Raw genomic sequence first — 19,478 nt, 5'->3', positions numbered from 1 at the left:
CGGTAGCTATGTTGGTCTACTGTACTTCAAACAACATGTAGGCAGATTGCTTCGGATTCCATCCTCAAATAGCCTAATTTATACTCCTCATCCGCTTCTCCTCCCTCCTCCTCCAAGCAATACTTTGTCCTCCTGATCATAACGGACGGTGTGATCACGGATCTGGACCAGACACGCTCTGCCATCGTTAACGCCTCCCGTCTGCCCATGTCCATTATCATCATCGGTGTGGGCGGGGCCGACTTCACCGCCATGGAGTTCCTGGACGGTGACGACGGGCGGCTCAGGGCGCCAACGGGAGAGACGGCTGCGCGGGACATCGTCCAGTTCGTCCCCTTCAGACAGTTCCAGAACGTGAGTAGATAGTCATGCTGCTCTGCTCTCTGGAAAGGCTTCGATGATAGTATCCATATGTTTCTACAACATTGTTTATAGGATGACTGAGGTGTTGATACCATAGAAAAGGATGTCCGCAATTATGGCATCATTGACTTGAATGGGAAGCCTGTTCTACTCATTCTAGGTCTGTGATTGTAGTCTGGTGTAATCTGTCTCCTGTGTACTGACTAACTGCCTGATTTAACTAAGGATGCCACCCAGCATGGGTTTAACCACCTCAAATGATCAAAAGCATCTCCTTTCCTATCATCATAGATCCTCAATTGCTTATATCTGCATCACTTCAACCATCCCCCCAATCCTTAGAGCTTCTCCCACCCAGCATTGTTACTGTACCCTCTCATCTTGTTTCAGGCACCCAGGGAAGCTCTTGCTCAAAGCGTACTGGCAGAGTTGCCTGGACAAGTGGTGTCCTACTTCAGTATACACAAACTGAAGCCTCCCCATGACCCTGAGTCCCAGCCCTCAGCCCCGTCAGCCTCAGCCTTATGAGTCCCAGCCTCAGCCCAGTACTTCGTAGAAATGTAGGGATACATACCCCAAACGCTTCAGCTACTCCCCATTGGCTTCTTCAACCCAACCCCTGCCTGTGTGCTTCCTTGCATGGTACGCCTGTCCTAGCTAGTAACTAGCTTAGAATAATCGTAGTGCATGGCTGCTTGCAGGGCCCACCCAGTCCTATTGTTGTCATTTGTGATAGAAATCGACTTAACGGTTTATTTTGTATGAAAATAAAAATACAAGTTCATGGTCTTGAGGGACTTGAATGAATGAAAGTAGTCCCATTCAATGCATTGTTCTGCTCACCCCTGTATTGTCAGCCTGGTATTTAAGCGTTATCCCTTCCTCTGCATTTTCCTTCGTTATTGTCTCTTAACTTTCTCCATTATCCTCTCTTTTCTCTCCAGTCTCCTAAAGAGGCTCTGGCCCAGTCTGTGTTGGCTGAAGTCCCTGGTCAGGTGGTCACCTACTTCAACATGAACAAGCTGAGTCCTCCCAACACTGACGCTCCCCCTGCCTCCGTCCCTACACCAGCAGCTACCGCAGACAGGCCCACCCTCACCTCCTAGTGCCCAGGAGAGGAACCAACAACCAACCCCAGTACCCAGCACTCCAACCTATCCCCACCTCACAGAAGACAAAGTACACTGTCAGGATGAGTAGACAGTCGCTCATCTCAGTAGCTACCATAAGCACTCTCTGCTATCTATCATTGTGTCAAAGGGATCATGACCGGTTAACAAATCTCTAGCCATTACTAACTAGCATGCGTCAGGTTGAATTGAGCAGGGTGGAAGTTTTGTAGGGGGAACTTCTCCAAGTTAAAACAAAACACTGCATGTGTACTTACAGCAACCAACCACACATTGGTCCAGTCTGGCTTGTTCCCAATCTCCGTCAATAGGCCAAGCCCACAGCATGTGTACATATACTCATATGCACAGTGCCTAGTGAAAGTCTACACATCCTCTTGCACAGTTGTCACATTTTGCTGCCTTAAAACTAAATCTAAAAAGGGATTACATTTGTATTTTTTGCTACGATATGGATTACGATTCTACATGTTGCTCACTATATGTCTGCTGAAGAGAAGGCATTAAAAAAAAGTTTTTTTTTGATCAGTCATGGAAAGAAAAGTGTTAGCTTGTTCTCCATCTTCTTTTTAAATAGTAAGCTATTTGATGAAAAATACAAGAGTTTTGGCGCAGGTACAGCCAATTTAACGCTAGCTGGCCAAAAAAAAGGTATTATATTTTTTTCCAAAATCAATACTTGTCAAAGTATCGATTATAATATTGTCCAAAATAATATTGCGACATGAAACTGTATCAATTGTTGCCCCATCACTACTTTAATTGCCGCCAAAGGTGCTTCCACCAAGTATTAACTCTGGGGTGTAAAGACATACACAATCAAGACATCTTTTGTTTATTTTTTAAAATTAATTTAGACAATTTTCTTTACTTTCAATTTCAAAATGTGGAGCAGGCTGTGTAGATCAGTATGAAATCACTTTAAAATATGTCATTTTAAGGTAGCAAAATGTGACAACTGTAGAAGGGGCGTGTAGACTCACTAGGCACTATATCTTTTTTTAAGTAGCCTAATGCTTCTTAGTTGCTCCTATTTTATACTGTTTGGCATTTTATTTTTGCCTTTTTGTCATTTTTAGCAGACACTCTTATCCAGAGCAATTTACAGGAGCAATTATGGTTAAGTGCCTTGCTCAAGGGCACATCGACAGATTTTTCACCTAGTCAGCTTGGGATTCAAACCAGTAACCTTAGTTACTGGCCCAACGCTCTTAACTGCTAGGCTACCTGCCGCCCTATTTCAGTATAAACCTTGCTTCGTCAGATGTTTTGTTATAAATTTATAGATTTTTTTATAGTTGTAGTTTGGCACATTTTTATATATTCCTGTATACTACTAAGTTTAATTCTCAGTATAGATTCTTAGTTATCAAGCTGTGAGTAGCACTATATCTACAGTAATTGTCCAGTCCTCAAATTAATGGTTTGGATATACATTTTGTTTATTCAAACAGGCTAAATTCATGCTTCTTTTTAAGGAATGGTATTTAAACTGACGGTTTAGCAAATTGGATATTGTGTTGTGAATGCAGCTTTTATGAGTGAATGGCATTCATAGTGTATTAATCGTTCCACTCCAGAATAATGATGATTACTTGATGTTTGTGTATTGAGTTGCTATAGAGCACTCTTGTTTTTCTTCCTCTTGTGCCAATTATGCTTGAAGAGCCACTTTATGGACTAGCTAGCAGAGTTCCTAATCCATTTGAGCATAAATACAAATAATTGAATTCAATTATGACCATATTAATTATATAAATGTCAGCTTTAGCTTAGAGTATATATTGTTTTACATTTCTGTTATATAGGTAATATTGATAAACAATTTACTTGATTTAACCTCTCCTTCCCCATTGATAATTGATCAGGTTTAATATGACCTAAACTGGAAGTACAACTTCAACTGGATTAGTTATTTTGTCATTCATAATTGTGTACAGTTTATGGGTTCATAAAAATGGAGGGCCATATATTATAGATATTACTATAGTAAGTAACACAATCAAATTGTTCTTTCTGCTCTTCCATGTTATGTCAATGTCCTGTATTATTTTATAAACTGGGTGGTTCAAGCCCTGAATGCTGATTGGCTAAAAGCAGTGGTATATCAGACCGTCCGTATACCATGGGTATGACAAAAAAAGTACTTTTTATTGTTCTAATTAGTTTGGTAACCAGTTGCGTCATGCATAAGAACAGCCCTTAGCTGTGGTATATTGGCTATATACCACACCCCCCGGGCCTTATTGCTTAAGTATGTGTGCCTTGGCCATTTATAGCTGTTTTTCCCCCAAAGGAATCAAGCATATTCTTAATATTGTATGATGATCAGAAGTAAACATTATTGCTTATCTACCACAATGTTTGTCTCATCCTTCTTATGGGGAAAAAAACTGTTTGCTTCTTCAGCTTGTTTTTTTATGTTATATTGATTCCATAGGATGCTAAGGCTGTGTTTACACAGGCAGCCCAATTCTGGTCATTTCTTTCCATAAATTGGTCTTTTGACCAATCAGATCTAAAAAATATCTGATGTGATTGGTCAAAAGACCAATTAGTGGTAAAAAATATTATAATTGGGCTCCTTAACTGAAAAATGAAATGAAAAAGATAGCAAGACACTGCTGTTGTAGTAAATATTTTAATAGTTTTATGTAAAATTAAGTACTATTTACAGTGTACAAAGTTTAACATACCGGTATTCTCCATCATATTGGCTAGCAGCACAGAGATCAGAACCCCTCACTGACTAATCAAAGCATAATCAATTGTCAACAACGCACTCAAAATGTGTTTCTGGGTTCCAAGATCAATCGAAACATAATAAATAAACAAAATTATAATAAGCTGCTAAACATTTTTGCTACGGTGTGCACTAATGAATACACCCCGGTGCAGTAGAGGAATATAAACAAAGATGGCGGATCCCAGTAATGGATCAGATGTCTCACCCTCTCCTCTTTTACTTCCCCTGCTGCTCCTTCACTTGTGCAGCCTGGAAAGAAAGAAGAAAACATTAACCTCAGTCATATATATTTCTACTGTACAGTCGTGGTCAAAAGTTTTGAGAATGACACAAGTATTGGTCTTCACAAAGTTTGCTGCTACAGTGTTTTTAGATATTTTTGTCAGATGTTACTATGGTATACTGAAGTATAATTACAAGCATTCCATAAGTGTCAAAGGCTTTTATTGACAATTACAATAAGTTTATGCAAAGAGTCAATATTTGCAGTGTTGACCCTTCTTTTTCAAGACCTCTGCAATCCGCCCTGGCATGCTGTCAATTAACTTCTGGGCCACATCCTGACTGATGGCAGCCCATTCTTGCATAATCAATGCTTGGAGTTTGTCAGAATTTGTGGGTTTTTGTTTGTCCACCCGCCTCTTGAGGATTGACCACAAGTTCTCAATGGGATTAAGGTCTGGGGAGTTTCCTGGCCATGGACCCAAAATGTCGATGTTTTGTTCCCCGAGCCACTTAGTTATCACTTTTGCCTTAAGGCAAGGTGCTCCATCATGCTGGAAAAGGCATTGGTCGTCACCAAACTGTTCTTGGATGGTTGGAAGAAATTGCTCTCGGAAGATGTGTTGGTACCATTCTTTATTCATGGCTGTGTTCTTAGGCAAAATTGTGAGTGAGCCCACTCCCTTGGCTGAGAAGCGAGCCCACTCCCTTGGCTGAGAAGCAACCCCACACATGAATGGTCTCAGGATGCTTTACTGTTGGCATGACAAAGGACTGATGGTAGCGTTCACCTTGTCTTCTCCGGATAAGCTTTTTTCCGGATGCCCCAAACAATCGGAAAGGGGATTCATCAGAGAAAATGACTTTACCCCAGTCCTCAGCAGTCCAATCCCTGTACCTTTTGCAGAATATCAGTCTGTCCCTGATGTTTTTCCTGGAGAGAAGTGGCTTCCTCGCTGCCCTTCTTGACACCAGGCCATCCTCCAAAAGTCTTTGCCTCACTGTGTGTGCAGATGCACTCACACCTGCCTGCTGCCATTCCTGAGCAAGCTCTGCACTGGTGGTGCCCCGATCCCGCAGCTGAATCAACTTTAGGAGACGGTCCTGGCGCTTGCTGGACTTTCTTGGGCGCCCTGAAGCCTTCTTCACAACAATTGAACCTTTCTCCTTGAAGTTCTTGATGATCCGATAAATGGTTGATTTAGGTGCAATCTTACTAGCAGCAATATCCTTCCCTGTGAAGCCCTTTTTGTGCAAAGCAATGATGACGGCACGTGTTTCCTTGCAGGTAACCATGGTTAACAGAGGAAGAACAATGATTTCAAGCACCACCCTCCTTTTAAAGCTTCCAGTCTGTTATTCTAACTCAATCAGCATGACAGAGTGATCTCCAGCCTTGTCCTCGTCAACACTCTCACCTGTGTTAACGAGAGAATCAGTGACATGATGTCAGCTGGTCCTTTTGTGGCAGGGCTGAAATGCAGTGGAAATGTTTTTGTGGGATTAAGTTCATTTTCATGGCAAAGAGGGACATCGCAATTCATCTGATCACTCTTCATAACATTTGGAGTATATGCAAATTGACATCATAAAAACTGAGGCAGCAGATTGTGAAAATTTATATTTGTGTCATTCTCAAAACTTTTGACCGCGACTGTAGGTAGCCTTTATCCTTATAAATCAAATACTGTGTGAGATCTAAAGGTTTATAACCTAAGCCAGATAGAATCTACAGTGCCGTGAAAAAGTATTTGTCCCCTTTCTGATTTTCTCTATTTTTGCACTGGATGTTATCAGATCTTCAACCAAAACCTTATATTAAAGGGAACCAGAGTTTACAAATAACAAGAAACTGGATACCTATTTTATTTCATTAACAAAGTTAGGCTTCACCCAATTCCCCTGTGTAAAAAAGTAATTGCCCCCTTACACTCAAAAACTGGTTGTGCCACCTTTTGCTGCAATCACTGCAACCAAATGCTTCCTGTAGTTGTTGATCAGTCTATCACATTGCTGTGGAGGAGTTTTGGCCCACTGTTGCATGCAGAACAGCTTTAACTCAGCGACATTTGTGGGGTTTCAAGTATGAACTGCTCGTTTCAAGTCCTGCCACAACATCTCAATTGGGATTAGGTCTGGACTTCGACTTTAAAATGTTTGTTTTTAGCCATTTTCATGTAAACTTGATTGTGTGTTTTGGATCATTGTCTTGCTGCATGACGCAGCTGCGCTTCAGCTCAAAGACTGATGGGGCCCATTATGCCTGGTGAAAACCAAACACTGCATTCCACAGTAAGAACCTTATACCAACAGTCAAGCATGGTGGTGGTGGTGTGATGGTTTGGGGATGCTTTGCTGCCTCAGGACCTGGACAACTTGCCTTAAAAGAAGGAACCATGAATTCTGCTCTGTATCAGAGAATTCTACAGGAGAATGTCAGGCCATCAGTCTGTGAGCTGAAGATTAAGCGCAGCTGGGTCATGCAGCAAGACAATTATCCAAAACACACAATCAATTCTACATGAAAATGGCAAAAAATAAATAAAATAATTGACGTTTTGGAATGCCCTAGTCAAAGTCCAGACCTAATCCCAATTGAGATGTTGTGGCAGGACTTGAAACGAGCAGTTCATGCTTGAAAACCCACATGTCGCTGAGTTAAAGCAATTCTACATGGAAGAGTGGATCAGAATTCCTCCACAACTACGTGACAGACTGATCAACAACTGCAGGAAGCGTATGGTTGGAGTCATTGCAGCTAAAGGTGGCACAACTAGTTAGTGTAAGGGGGCAATTACTTTTTCACACAGGGGCATTGGGTGTTGCATAACTTTGTTTATGAAATAAGTATGTCATTGTTGAGTTTATTTGTTCACTCAGGTTCCCTTTATCTAATATTATGTTATAGTTGAAGATCTGATAACATTCGGTATCAAAAATATGCAAAAGTAGAAGAGATATAGCTTGTTGTCAGTGGGTTTTATAGGTCTACCATGTGTAATGCGGGTGCTCTGTCGTACTATGTAATGTAGGAGTGTGTAATAATAATGTAAAGGGTACTGTAGCTGAAATATACCTTCAGTTTCTCCAAGAAGCCTCCTTTGCCAAAGCCTCCGAAGACGCGTGCCAATTTAGGAGTGGGGGGTTTGGGTCCGAACAGCGCCAGTCCTTTCTTCTTTTCAACCTCAGCCTTAGCACCAGCTGGACCCTTCGCCTTCATCAGTTTCCTTTCAGAGTCACAACAGTCAACGATCTCAAAGAGACACACAACGATCACAATCTTGTAGAGCGGTTGATCAAAAACACACAGAACTTGATTTCATTCTGACATGTCTAACTATACATTCTTAGTATAGGTCTCATACCTTAGCTAGCTCACACAAAGAGCTTACCTTCCTTTCTTGGCCAGCACTCTCTGGGAATTTGGGTAGTGGACCAAGATGTCAACCAGGTCTTTCTTATCCAGGACAAAAAGGTTGACGAAGCCGTGAGCTTTTACGTTAGCCGTCCTTCTGTTCCCGCCGTCTTTGGCAGACTGTAGCAGACTGAGGAAGAGCACCGACTCAGAACTCTGATTGAAGATCCTCGACCAACACTCACACTTAGAAGTTAATCTGTAATAGTAACCCTCTGGGCACAGACATCAGTTCTACATCTGGTTTTGATTTACATTTGTTTGAGTTGTCAACTAATGTGAATTCGATGAAGAAAACATATATAATGTCATTGGATTTAAGTTAAAAGTTGGGTGACAAAAATATGAAATTCCCTTACATTGACTTTTCAAATCTAATCAGTTTTCCACGTTGATTCAAAGTCAATCACATAGATTTGGGGGGTTGAAATGATGTGGAAACAACTTTGATTCAACCAGATTTTGCCCAGTGGGAATCTCTTCTACTGGAGTTTAATATTATTACATTGGAATATTGTAGTGTAATGATATAATGATAATACCTGATTTCTCCAAACACACAGCCGGCCTTTAGCGTCACAAACACAATGGAGTTATCTGGTCCACCAACCACCTGCACCTCTCCACCCTTTATGATGTACATCTCTTTACCAATGTCACCCTATAGAAGACAACGATCAAACAGAACAGAGATTGGAAAATGTAGTTTAAAAACACAGGGTGGTGTTGAGGATGTTCTGAAATTACATAGACTTTTATCCTCATTTCATTGGACCTTAAAAGGGTGAAGCCCCTCCCTCATGGAAGAAAGCATCATAACTGTCATACCAAAAGAGGGTAAAGACAAAGAACATATCAGTAATTATAGGCCAATCTCGATTTTGAATTATGACTATAAACTATACACCTCGATTATTACCAAGGGCCTTGAAAGCTTTATGCCGGATCTAATTGAGTTGGACTAAACTGGGTTTATTAGAGGACGTCAAACCCAAGATAACATCAGAAGATCTCTACATATCATCAATCAGATTAAGGAAAACAATTCAGAAGCACTATTAGTCCGTTTAGATGCAGAAAAGGCATTCGCTAGCGTTAATTTGACATATGTTTTAAAGCGATTTGGCTTTAAAAAGGACGCAATCCAATGTTTTAAAACATTTATCATTAAAGTGAAAGTAATTTTACAACGCGGCACACGTCAGGGATGTTGCGCCTCACCTGAGTTATTTGCCTTGTATATTGAGCCCCTTGCCCAAGCGATAAAGCCAAATTATGAATTACAAGGTATTAGCATCAGAGGAAAAGAGCATAAAATTGCCTTGTATGCTGATGATGTGCTAGTTTACATGACTGACCCCAACACTTGCTTCTCAAAACGAATGAACATTCTGGAAGAATATGGTTATTATTCAGGATACAAACTTATTTTACCCTTTAATTCTACCCCATTGGTTTCAACTGGAATTCCAAAAAGGTTACATATCTAGGGGTAAACCTGAACAAAGGATATTTCAAAGCTATACACAGTGTACAAAACATTTACCCCCCCCCCACCACCTTAAAAATCCTTCCTCCCCTTCATCTACACTGATTGAAATGGATTTAACAAGTGACATCAATAAGGCATCATAGCGTTCAACTGGTCAGTCTGTAATGGAAGGAGTAGGTGTTCATAATATTTTCTACACTCAGTATATATAACTAATTATAAACCAATTATCCTAAATATTCATAAACATATACAGTAGAAAGATGGTCCCTTCTCCTTTTAGATTTCAGCTCTATAATAGAGACAGTTAAATGAATATTCTCCCCAGATTGGTTTACCTATTCCAGTCTCTACCAGTTGCGGTACCCCTGAAACAATTCAATCTGTGGGACAAGTTAATATCACGGTTCATTTGGAGGAAACCAAGGATTTAGATATTCGACTCTTCAGCTCCCTAAAGACAAAGGGGGATGGCACTACCTAATCTTAGGGAATATTACTTAGCTGCACAATTTAGGCCAACAGTGTGTTGGTGTGACTCGCAATACAGTGCTATATGGAAAGATATTGAGGCTGCCGTTCAAGGTCGCCCAATCCAGTATGTACAGTTGAAGTCGGAAGTTTACATACACTTAGGTTGGAGTCATTAAAACTCGTTTTTCAACCACTCCTCAAATTTCTTGTTAACAAACTATAGTTTTGGCAAGTCGGTTAGGACATCTACTTTGTGCATGACACAAGTAATTTTTCCAACAATTGTTTACAGACAGATTATTTCACTTAAAATTCACTGTATCACAATTCCAGTGGGTCAGAAGTTGACTGCCTTTAAACAGCTTGGAAAATTCCAGAAAATGTCATGGCTTTAGAAGCTTCTGATAGGCTAATTGACATAATTTGAGTCAATTGGATGTGTACCTGTTGATGTATTTCAAGGCCTACCTTCAAACTCAGTGCCTCTTTGCTTGACATCATGGGAAAATCAAAAGAAGTCAGCCAAGACCTCAGAAAATAAATTGTAGTCTGGTTCATCCTTGGGAGCAATTTCCAAATGCCTGAAGGTACCACGTTCATCTGTACAAACAATAGTACGAAAGTATAAACACCATGGGACCACGCAGCCGTCATACCGCTCAGGAAGGAGACGCGTTCTGTCTCCTAGAGATGAACGTACTTTGGTGCGAAAAGTGCAAATCAATCCCAGAACAACAGCAATGGACCTTGTGAAGATGCTGGAGGAAACAGGTACAAAAGTATCTATATCCACAGTAAAACGAGTCCTATATCGACATGACCTGAAAGGCCGCTCAGCAAGGAAGAAGCCACTGCTCCAAAACCGCCATCAAAAAGCCAGACTACGGTTTGCAACTGCACATTGGGACAAAGATCGTACTTTTTGGAGACATGTCCTCTGGTCTGATGAAACAAAAATAGAACTGTTTGGCCATAATGACCATCGTTATGTTTGGAGGAAAAAGGGGGTAGTTGCAAGCCGAAGAACACCATCCCAACCGTGAAGCATGGGGGTGGCAGCATCATGCTGTGGGGGTGCTTTGCTGCAGGAGGGACTGGTGCACATCACAAAATAGATAGCATCATGAGGAGGAAAATTTTGGATATATTGAAGCAACATCTCAAGACATCAGTCAGGAAGTTAAAGCTTGGTCACAAATGGGCCTTCCAAATGGACAATGAGCCCAAGCATACTTCCAAAGTTGTGGCAAAATGGCTTAAGGACAACAAAGTCAAGGTATTGGAGTGGCCATCACAAAGCCCTGACCTCAATCCTATAGAACATTTGTGGGCAGAACTGAAAAAGCGTGTGCGAGCAAAGAGGCCTACAAACCTGACTCAGTTACACCTGCTCTGTCAGGAGGAATGGGCCAAAATTCACCCAACTTATTGTGGGAAGCTTGTGGAAGGCTACCCGAAACGTTAGACGCAAGTTAAACAATTTAAAGGCAATGCTACCAAATACTAATTGAGTGTATGTAAACTTCTGACCCACTGGGAATGTGATGAAAGAAATAAAAGCTGAAATAAATCATTCTCTCTCCTATTATTCTGACATTTCACATTCTTAAAATAACTGACCTAAGACAGGGAATTTTTACTAGGATTAAATGTCAGAAATTGTGAAAAACTGAGTTTAAATGTATTTGGCTAAAGTGTATGTAAACTTCCGACTTCAACTGTAGCTGGGGATAAAGACACATTTGGGACATTAACAGGAATACTTAACCCTATATCATCATTTCCACTAGACCTCTGGTTTCGGATGGTGAAACAACACAAGCTGAAAAAGGAAATCAGAATGTTGAAATGGTTTGCGTTTAATCCAAAATTTAAACCAGGTATCTATGATTAAAAAAATAAGGAATGGACTGAGAGAGGCATGACAGCACTTTGTACCATTGTAGAGGATGGAGAACTCTTAGGTTTTCAGAATTTAAAGGAGAAATATGGCATGGAAAACCAAGATTTCTTCAGATACTTACAGTTAAGGGACTATTTTGAAAAATAGATAAATGTATTCTTCAATACCAAACCAAATATGACTAACCAAATATGACTAACCATGTGATTCGAAATGCATATAATCAGGCAATGTCCAAGACGATCTCTTTACTCTGTCATGGCCAGATAGCCTCTAGAAAAGACTCAACTCTTTATATTAAAGCAAAATGGGAAAAGGAACTGAATATAGACATCTCAGAGGAAGACTGGGACAATATATGCAGTACTCAACATACTTCTACAAACTCAAGAACATGGAGAGTTTTATTGGAAAAATATGACCCATTTTTTTTATCACTCCTAGAATCAAAGGTCAACAGCTAGGTATACAACAGCCATGCTGGCGGCTGTGTGACCATGTAGATGCCACCCACACCCATGTTTTTGGGGAATGTCAGAAGATGTCAATGTTTTGGGATAATGTATGTTCGGTGTTAAAAGATGTCCTAGGATATGAAGTCCCTAGAACTGTAATGTACCTTGGTAATGTTCCAGAGAATGTGATGGGCAGTGACAGATACCAGCTAAAAGTAGAAAAGCCATTACCAGAAACTGGTATAAAATAGAAGCCCCAACATTTTAAGAATGGAAAAGTATAATCCAATAAATATTTAATATGGAAAGCTTGACATATGCTTTAAGACTCCAAAAACCTGTATTCGAAAGTAACTGGGACAAATGGATATCATTCACAAACCAGGAAGACTTGATTAACTAATCTTGTTAACAATACAACATCACAACTCTGTATACTTACTTTATATATTATTCTGTACCTATTGGATGGCAACTTCTGTTTGCTTTTATTTATTCTTTAGTTTCATTGTTTCTGTTGCTTTTTACTGTTTTTGCTGTATTGTTTTGAAAAAGACTAAAGTCAGTGGAGGCTGCTGAGGGAGGACGGCTCATAATAATGGCTGCAACGGAGCGAATGGAATGACATCAAACACAAGGAAACCATGTGTTTGATGTATTTGATACCATTCCACCTATTCCGCTCCAGCCATTACCACGAGCCCATCCTCCCCAATTAAGGTGCCACCAACCTCCTGTGATCCAAGTGTATATAAAGAAATTACATATTGACTATATTATGCAACAGTGACCGTCCCATACACTCACTTTCTTCACCACAAAGTCTCCAGGTAGATATATAATAGACTTGAGCCTCAGCAACATGTCCACCAACATCTGCTTATCACAGCCCTAGGGGACAAAGACATAGAGAAAACAGTCAGATAACATTTAGGCAACATTCAGAGGGTGATGCAGGTGTGCTGTTAGTTGCCTGTTAGCACAAGGAGTCATAATGACATCATGTTAATTTCAACCTATATTTACCTGAAAAAGAGCAATTTTATCGAAGGTGGCAAAGTTTACGTCCACACCAATGGCTGTTCTCATTACAAGAGGCATCTGCTCCAGCAGTACAGACTCGTCTGGAGAGGAAAGGAGAGGGGGGAGGGGGGAGGGGAAAGAGGGGGAGAGGGGGGAGGGGAAAGAGGGGGAGATAGAGAGGGAAGTAAGAGGAAGAAAAATTGTGGGGGGAAAATTGTTTCAAGACATTACTACAGAGCAAATGTACACCATGTTAATTGCCGATTTGCCATAAAATGACATTAACATTATTTACAGCAGGATTATGGCAGCATGGAGTCAAGATTAATTTATTCACCACTTATTTATTGCTTACCCAGCATGCCCTGGGCGTCCCAGGTGTAGTTGTACCAGGTGCGTACTCTGTTCTGCACCAAGTCGGGGATGTCGAAGGTGTTCATGTATTCCACACAGCCATCCATGGAGGCCCGGAAATATGTCTGGCCCTGCGTGGCAGCCCCGATAACATCTCTCATCTTTACCAGAAGAACAAAGAAAATACTTTCAATCCAGGACCACTCACAACAAACCAATGTTGGGGCCAATTCCATTTCAATCTAGTCAATTCCAATTACATTTGAGTCCATTTCCTCATTTAAAAGAAATGAGGAAAATTAGATTTGGAATGTCACTTCCTGAATTGAAATGGAATTTACCGCAATCATAATTGTTACCAGAGGATGGCTGCCTCTTGCCTGGAGTGCATTCTGCATGTCTTTAGTGATACTGTACCTGTCCAATCAAACTGGAGAACACGAAGACACCAGTGAAGAAGTTGGTCATCTGGAAACAGATCTCAAACACAGAGCCTGGCTCAGGAAGACCCCCGATGTTGATCAGACTACGAACAGCGAAGTAATAACAACGCAGGTACCTGTAGGAAGGATACAGGGGTTTGGAAGAAGACGGTTACTCACACCCCTAATCCACAGTGAAGGCAATGGAGACACTGGTTTAGGGAAAACTACAAATTGAGAAACTGTTAAACTGTAACAGAAGTCTCGGAGACAAGAGACTATATTGGAAGTATAGAATGTTTTACTCCTCGGGATGCAAAATTCTGTTAATTTCCTCATAATTCCAGGTTTTACCAGAAATCCAGGTTGGAATATTCCCAAAATCAGGAGAGAATAAGCAGGAATCCTGGAATCCTCCTACCAGGAATTCTGGAAAACCTGGCAATTTTGAAACCCTATATACTCTACACAATAATATACGTACGCGGTTCCCTCTCCATTGTAGACCCATTTGGAGGTGCCGATGCCAAGGTACACTGATGCCACGTAGTAGAAACAGGCGTTGAGATGGAGCATGAACAGCAAGTAGCCAGTGGTGCGACCAACTCTGAACAAACACAGGGAAGAAGAAGAGGTCTTAGATAATGGTTTTCTGTTGCGGGTATGGTAAAGCTATTCTAGCACTCTCCATTCATCCAGTATCATCACCTTCATCATTCACACATCTAACTAGACTAAAGTATAACATTACATTAGTATGCCACATAGCAGACACTTCCATTCTATAGATAAAAAAAAAAATCACATCTGAAATTATTCGCACCCTTGATAAAGATGAGCAAAAAATACTGTATAAAATAAATAATACAAACCGAACTACAGTATATTGTCAGCAAATTTTGGGGGAACATTTTATTATTTTATACTAATACAATAAACATCTAAAAAAGATTGGTGTCAAGGAGGAAGACTATCCGTACCAAACTTTAAATTGTATTTCCAGGCGCTTGCATTTTGCCCCATCCTAAATTGGTTTAGAAATGATTATTCTGCACCCTGGCAGAGTATAGAGGGACATTTGGTGTCTCCTATTGCCCTGGAACAGGTGGTCTCCACTGATATATCCCTTAAGAATGTAAACTACGCTTTGGTCCTATTACTGCTAACACAATTTCCATTTGGTGCAACATTTCAAAACAATGTAACTGGGAATCAAAATGGCGTGCCCATACTCCAATATTTCACAATAATGGCTTGCAATCTGGAGGGCGGCCTTTTTCATCCCCCCAATGGTCCAGATGTGGAATCCGTACCCTTACCGATATCATAGACAGTAATTGTTTGAGAACATTCCAAGATTTGAAAGATACATACACATTACCGGGCAACTCCTTTTTATATACTGAACAAAAATGCACTGCTCAAAAAAATTATGGGAACACTTAAACGACACAATGTAACTCCAAGTCAATCACACTTCTGTGAAATCAAACTGTCCACTTAGGAAGCAACACTGATTGACAATAAATGTCACATGCTGTTGTGCAAATGGAATAGACAACAGGTGGAAATTATAGGCAATTAGCAACACACCCCCAATAAAGGACTGGTTTTGCAGGTGGTGACCACAGACCACTTCTCAGTTCCTATGCTTCCTGGCTGATGTTTTGGTCACTTTTGAATGCTGGCGGTGCTTTCACTCTAGTGGTAGCATGAGACGGAGTCTACAACCCACACAAGTGGCTCAGGTAGTGCAGCTCATCCAGGATGGCACATCAACGCGAGCTGTGGCAAGAAGGTTTGCTGTGTCTGTCAGCGTAGTGTCCAGAGCATGGAGGCGCTACCAGGAGACAGGCCAGTACATCAGGAGATGTGGAGGAGGCCGTAGGAGGGCAACAACCCAGCAGCAGGACTGCTAACTCCGCCTTTGTGCAAGGAGGAGCAGGAGGAGCACTGCCAGAGCCCTGCAAAATGACCTCCAGCAGGCCACAAATGTGCATGTGTCTGCTCAAATGGTCAGAAACAGACTCCATGAGGGTGGTATGAGGGCCCGACGTCCACAGGTGGGGGTTGTGCTTACAGCCCAACACCGTGCAGGACGTTTGGCATTTGCCAGAGAACACCAAGATTGGCAAATTCGCCACTGGCGCCCTGTGCTCTTCACAGATGAAAGCAGGTTCACACTGAGCATGTGACAGACGTGACAGAGTCTGGAGACGCCGTGGAGAACGTTCTGCTGCCTGCAACATCCTCCAGCATGACCGGTTTGGCAGTGGGTCAGTCATGGTGTGGGGTGGCATTTCTTTGGGGGGCCGCACAGCCCTCCATGTGCTCGCCAGAGGTAGCCTGACTGCCATTAGGTACCGAGATGAGATCCTCAGACCCCTTGTGAGACCATATGCTGGTGCGGTTGGCCCTGGGTTCCTCCTAATGCAAGACAATGCTAGATCTCATGTGGCTGGAGTGTGTCAGCAGTTCCTGCAAGAGGAAGGCATTGATGCTATGGACTGGCCCGCCCGTTCCCCAGACCTGAATCCAATTGAGCACATCTGGGACATCATGTCTCGCTCCATCCACCAACGCCACGTTGCACCACAGACTGTCCAGGAGTTGGCGGATGCTTTAGTCCAGGTCTGGGAGGAGATCCCTCAGGAGACCATCCGCCACCTCATCAGGAGCATGCCCAGGCGTTGTAGGGAGGTCATACAGGCACGTGGAGGCCACACACACTACTGAGCCTCATTTTGACTTGTTTTAAGGACATTACATCAAAGTTGGATCAGCCTGTAGTGTGGTTTTCCACTTTAATTTTGAGGGTGACTCCAAATCCAGTCCTCCATGGGTTGATAAATTTGATTTCCATTGATAATTTTTGTGTGATTTTGTTGTCAGCACATTCAACTATGTAAAGAAAAAAGTATTTAATAAGATTATTTAATTCATTCAGATCTAGGATGTGTTATTTTAGTATTCCCTTTATTTTTTTGAGCAGTGTATAAACGCAACATGCAACAATTTCAATGTTACAGCTCACATAAGGAAATCAGTCAATTTAAATAAATAAATTAGGCCCTAATGTATGGATTTCACATGATTGGGCAGGGGCGCAGCCATGGGTGGGCTTGGGAGGGCATAGGCTGGGGAACCAGGCCCAGCCAATCAGAATGAGTTTTTCCCCACAAAGGGGCTTTATTACAGACTCCTCAGTTTCATCAGCTGTACGGGTGGCTGGTCTCAGATTATCCCACAGGTGAAGAAGCCGGATGTGGAGGTCCTGGGCTGGCGTGGTTACACGTGGTCTGCGGTTGTGAGGCCGGTTGGATGTACTGCCAAATTCTCTAAATTGACGTTAGAGGCGGCTTATAGTAGAGAAATTAACATTCAACTCTCTGGCAACAGCTCTGGTGGACATTCCTGCAGTCAGAATGCCAATTGCATGCTCCCTCAATTTGAGACATCTGTGGTGTTGTGTTACAAAACTCCACATTGTAGAGTGGATGGATTATCTTGGCAAAGGAGCAATGCTCACTAACAGTGATGTAAACAAATTTGTACACAAAATTTGAGAGAAATAAGCTTTTTGTGCATATGGAATATTTCTGGAATATTTTACTTCAGCTCATGAAACATGGGACCAACACTTTGTTGCGTTTATATTTTTGGTCAGTATATATTTACAATTTAGGTCAGCTATGTTGGCTTATGGAGTCCCTTGGGAAACGCAACTACCGAAACATTCAATGATGGGATTTATAAAATAAATTATCTGGGCTCCCGAAAGGACTGATCGCTATAATATATCAACAACTTTTGGAAAGCTCATTCTGAGCTAGCCATTAAAAAAAGTATGGTCCACAGATCTAACTGAATCTGAACCACCCTTTAACTGGAACAGAATATGGAAAAATATGACTTTGGAAAGTGTACATATTCTATCTATCAAGTTTACATCTAAATGTTGTATAACATATATTATTAAGTATGAGAGTATTTTGGTGAAGATAGGAATGTGATTTTAGTCTTCTAATGAGATAATAGTTTTTCATATAAACTATGCAGTGCCTAGCCACGCTCCGAGTGACATCAGAGATCGTGTCATCACCCAGAGGGCACGATCTTTTACCCAGAGGGCATAAAAAGCCTTGAAAAACAAATCAACCTTTAGACCAGCAGACGTGAAGCGCTAAACGTTGCAAATGGTTGAATTTCTACCAGACCAGGAAGCCAAGAAAACGTGAGACATTAGTCCACACGTTTAAAATGGAGAAACTGTGAAACTCTCAACCTCTACACAAGGTGAAGAAGAAGATAATGCACTAGACCGTTAAACAACTTCTGTGGTGCCCAAAATTCTTAATGAATGAATTGTTACTTAATTTAATCAAGTGACAATTAAACATAGTTAGGTGATTCGATAAATAACAGTCATACGTTAAAGTAAGTCACATCACGACACTGTATTTAACACCAAGGAAACATTTTATGATGAAATTGTCCGGAACTCCCTACTGTTCACTGTGTCCCCTAAATCAGGTAAGCGGGGTGGGAAGCGAGGTGGTGGGGAGGGAGGAAGATGCAGGCGGGTGGATGGGGACTGATTGGGGGAATGGGTTTGGGTTATCTTTGTATGCATTTATTTGATTGTTTTTGACCCTGTAACCTCCCTCTGAAAAATAACACAACAAAACGGAATAAAAAGTTGGTCACAAAAAACAAAAAAAGATAAGTGTCAAAAGGATTGGCACCCTTAACGATTCTTATAATAAAATCAAACGAAATGTAATCTGCATTAACATTCACATTTTTTTATTAATCTAAATTTAAGGAATTGTATTGTGGCCTTTCATGGATTTCTGTTTCACTGGAGTATAAAAACGAGTTAATGCGCATGTAAAATCAATTTGTCATCCCATCACCACGGGCAAAGAACTCACAAATGAAAGGACAACTAGTTGTTGACATTCAATAATCAGGCAAATGGGTACAAAAAAACGACTGAAAATGAAATATACCATGTACCACTACTATGGCAACAATTAACAAGTTTAAAACTACTGGAACAGTGGTAAACTTGCCCGGTAGAAGACCCAAGTGTATCTTCTCCCCACTCACAGTGAGGAAGATGGTTCGGGAGGCAAAGAAAAGTCCAACGAAAAGAGTTGGAGAATTACAGAACTTGGTCGCATCTTGGGTCACCAAGTCTCCAAATCTACAATTAGACACCACCTCCATACCAATAGGCTATTTGGAAGGGTTGCCATGAAAAAGCCTTTACTGAGAGCAACCAACAAATGTAAACACCTGGAGTTTTCTAAACACCATTGGCACTTAGATTGGAACTACAGTGGCTTGTGAAAGTATTCACCCCCTTGGCATTTTTCCTATTTTGTTGCCTTACAACCGGGAATTAAAATGGATTTTTGGGGGGTTTGTATCATTTGATTTACACAACATGCCTACCACTTTGAAGATGCAAAAT

General features: G+C 41.2%; 2 protein-coding genes across 3 annotated transcripts in view; one reads left to right on the top strand and one right to left on the bottom strand.

Annotated features, from left to right (window-relative positions):
• cpne3 (copine III) overlaps positions 1 to 3,848 on the top strand; it is a 32,708-nt gene extending 28,860 nt beyond the window's left edge. The window contains exons 14-16 of one of the 2 annotated variants that reach the window (XM_084152221.1): positions 118 to 354; positions 754 to 923; positions 1,308 to 3,848. In XM_084152221.1, coding sequence (XP_084008347.1) covers positions 118 to 354; positions 754 to 891 — 375 coding nt within the window. In that variant the 3' untranslated portion in view covers positions 892 to 923; positions 1,308 to 3,848. The remainder of the gene's footprint in view (positions 1 to 117; positions 355 to 753; positions 924 to 1,307) is intronic. The other variant, XM_084152220.1, reaches the window with a different exon arrangement.
• Positions 3,849 to 4,455: 607 nt separating this feature from the next.
• Positions 4,456 to 19,478, bottom strand: part of cngb3.1 (cyclic nucleotide gated channel subunit beta 3, tandem duplicate 1) — a gene marked incomplete at both ends in the record, with an annotated part of 33,145 nt that continues 18,122 nt past the window's right edge. Inside the window, 9 exons of the mRNA XM_084152140.1 lie at positions 4,456 to 4,488; positions 7,538 to 7,688; positions 7,854 to 8,006; positions 8,419 to 8,537; positions 13,008 to 13,091; positions 13,227 to 13,324; positions 13,579 to 13,738; positions 13,995 to 14,136; positions 14,484 to 14,606. Of these exons, the coding sequence (XP_084008266.1) occupies positions 4,456 to 4,488; positions 7,538 to 7,688; positions 7,854 to 8,006; positions 8,419 to 8,537; positions 13,008 to 13,091; positions 13,227 to 13,324; positions 13,579 to 13,738; positions 13,995 to 14,136; positions 14,484 to 14,606 (1,063 nt within the window). The remainder of the gene's footprint in view (positions 4,489 to 7,537; positions 7,689 to 7,853; positions 8,007 to 8,418; positions 8,538 to 13,007; positions 13,092 to 13,226; positions 13,325 to 13,578; positions 13,739 to 13,994; positions 14,137 to 14,483; positions 14,607 to 19,478) is intronic.

Source organism: Coregonus lavaretus (assembly GCF_964263955.1).
Source record: "Coregonus lavaretus genome assembly, chromosome: 34".
In the NCBI taxonomy this organism is placed as follows: Eukaryota; Metazoa; Chordata; class Actinopteri; order Salmoniformes; family Salmonidae; genus Coregonus; species Coregonus lavaretus.
This window is presented reverse-complemented; position numbering and strand designations above follow the sequence as displayed.